General features: G+C 43.5%; 1 protein-coding gene across 1 annotated transcript; it reads left to right on the top strand.

Moving 5' to 3' along the window:
• Positions 1 to 435: 435 nt before the first annotated feature.
• Positions 436 to 1047, top strand: Pmar_PMAR028474 (hypothetical protein; the record flags this gene model as incomplete). The annotated part of the gene is made up of 3 exons (XM_002775156.1): positions 436 to 542; positions 589 to 672; positions 951 to 1047. Coding segments are annotated over 3 exons (288 nt in total), but the record flags the coding sequence as incomplete, so codon positions are not given.
• Between the last annotated feature and the right edge of the window lie 7 nt (positions 1048 to 1054).

Below are 1054 nucleotides of genomic sequence, written 5' to 3'. Positions count from 1 at the left end.
AAGTGGATTAGAACTAGTGGTTACACGTTGGTGACGCTGATGGGTGATGAATGTTGCTTGCTTCACTCAACCTAAATGTACGGGCGAAGTGGCATACATAGTGTAACTGAGGCAGGGATGACGTGTTGTCAATCCCTGGTTGTAGTAGTATGACTAGAGTATTGGATGTGGTCGGTAACTGGTGCTGTTATGATGAGTGGGAAATTGAGAGGAGAACGCGGAGAGTATCTATTCGATTTGAACCATGCAATGAAACGGTGGTATCTGATACGCATATGGATGTGATCACGGTGTCTTCGATATGTTATGAAAATAGTCGAGATCACTTTATTCGAGGCACCTGGTAAAATATTGAAAGAAAACCATCGAGATAAACTTTCAAGAACTTGAATATTACAGCGACAAGCTGTAGATGAATGTGGTCCCGTTCAGTTGATGTCTGCGATCGAGACCAAGTCCCCAGGATTCTTCCTGGACCACGATGATAGATGGAATCTGGGTGATAAGCATGATCCCAAGTTGGGACTTACCACAGTGAAGATGTAGTGTGTGGGTGTGTGGTTGTAGCAATAATAAGCTGCCTATCAGGACCGAAGGGCAATTCACCTATGCATTGGGCAGGAGGGGTACTACTAGACGGAAACTGGAGAAAGCTAGTGGTGCTATTATGGAGTAGTGTTGGGTAGTGGTGGAATTGTATGTGTTGACATCTCCGGTGGTTCTGTTCATCGAGAGTATATTGCGAATCGTCGCTTCATCTGGCAGTGAGTGTTGAATTTTTGAATGTTCATTTTTGCATAAGATGAATGAGTACTGCATAATGTCATGTCTTTATATTTGTTGGAGGAAATTTAAATGGATGAATGGTAGTGAAAATTGGTAGTGTTTTGCGTGATTGGGTGATCACCCTCGTGACTAGTGTAGTGATGATGTCAGTGTGTGTTGTGTAGGTACATCGGGTATACGGCCTTCATATGTGGTACTAAGGAGGAGAGGCGTAGAGGAAGGGACTACCTCAACTACTTATTAGATCAAAGGGAAGGAGAGGTAGTAG

The sequence above is a fragment of the Perkinsus marinus genome, assembly GCF_000006405.1.
Source record: "Perkinsus marinus ATCC 50983 genomic scaffold scf_1104296956498, whole genome shotgun sequence".
NCBI lineage: Eukaryota > Perkinsozoa > Perkinsida > Perkinsidae > Perkinsus > Perkinsus marinus.
Note: the sequence above shows the minus strand (reverse complement) of the source record. Positions and strands in the feature narration are given on the sequence as shown.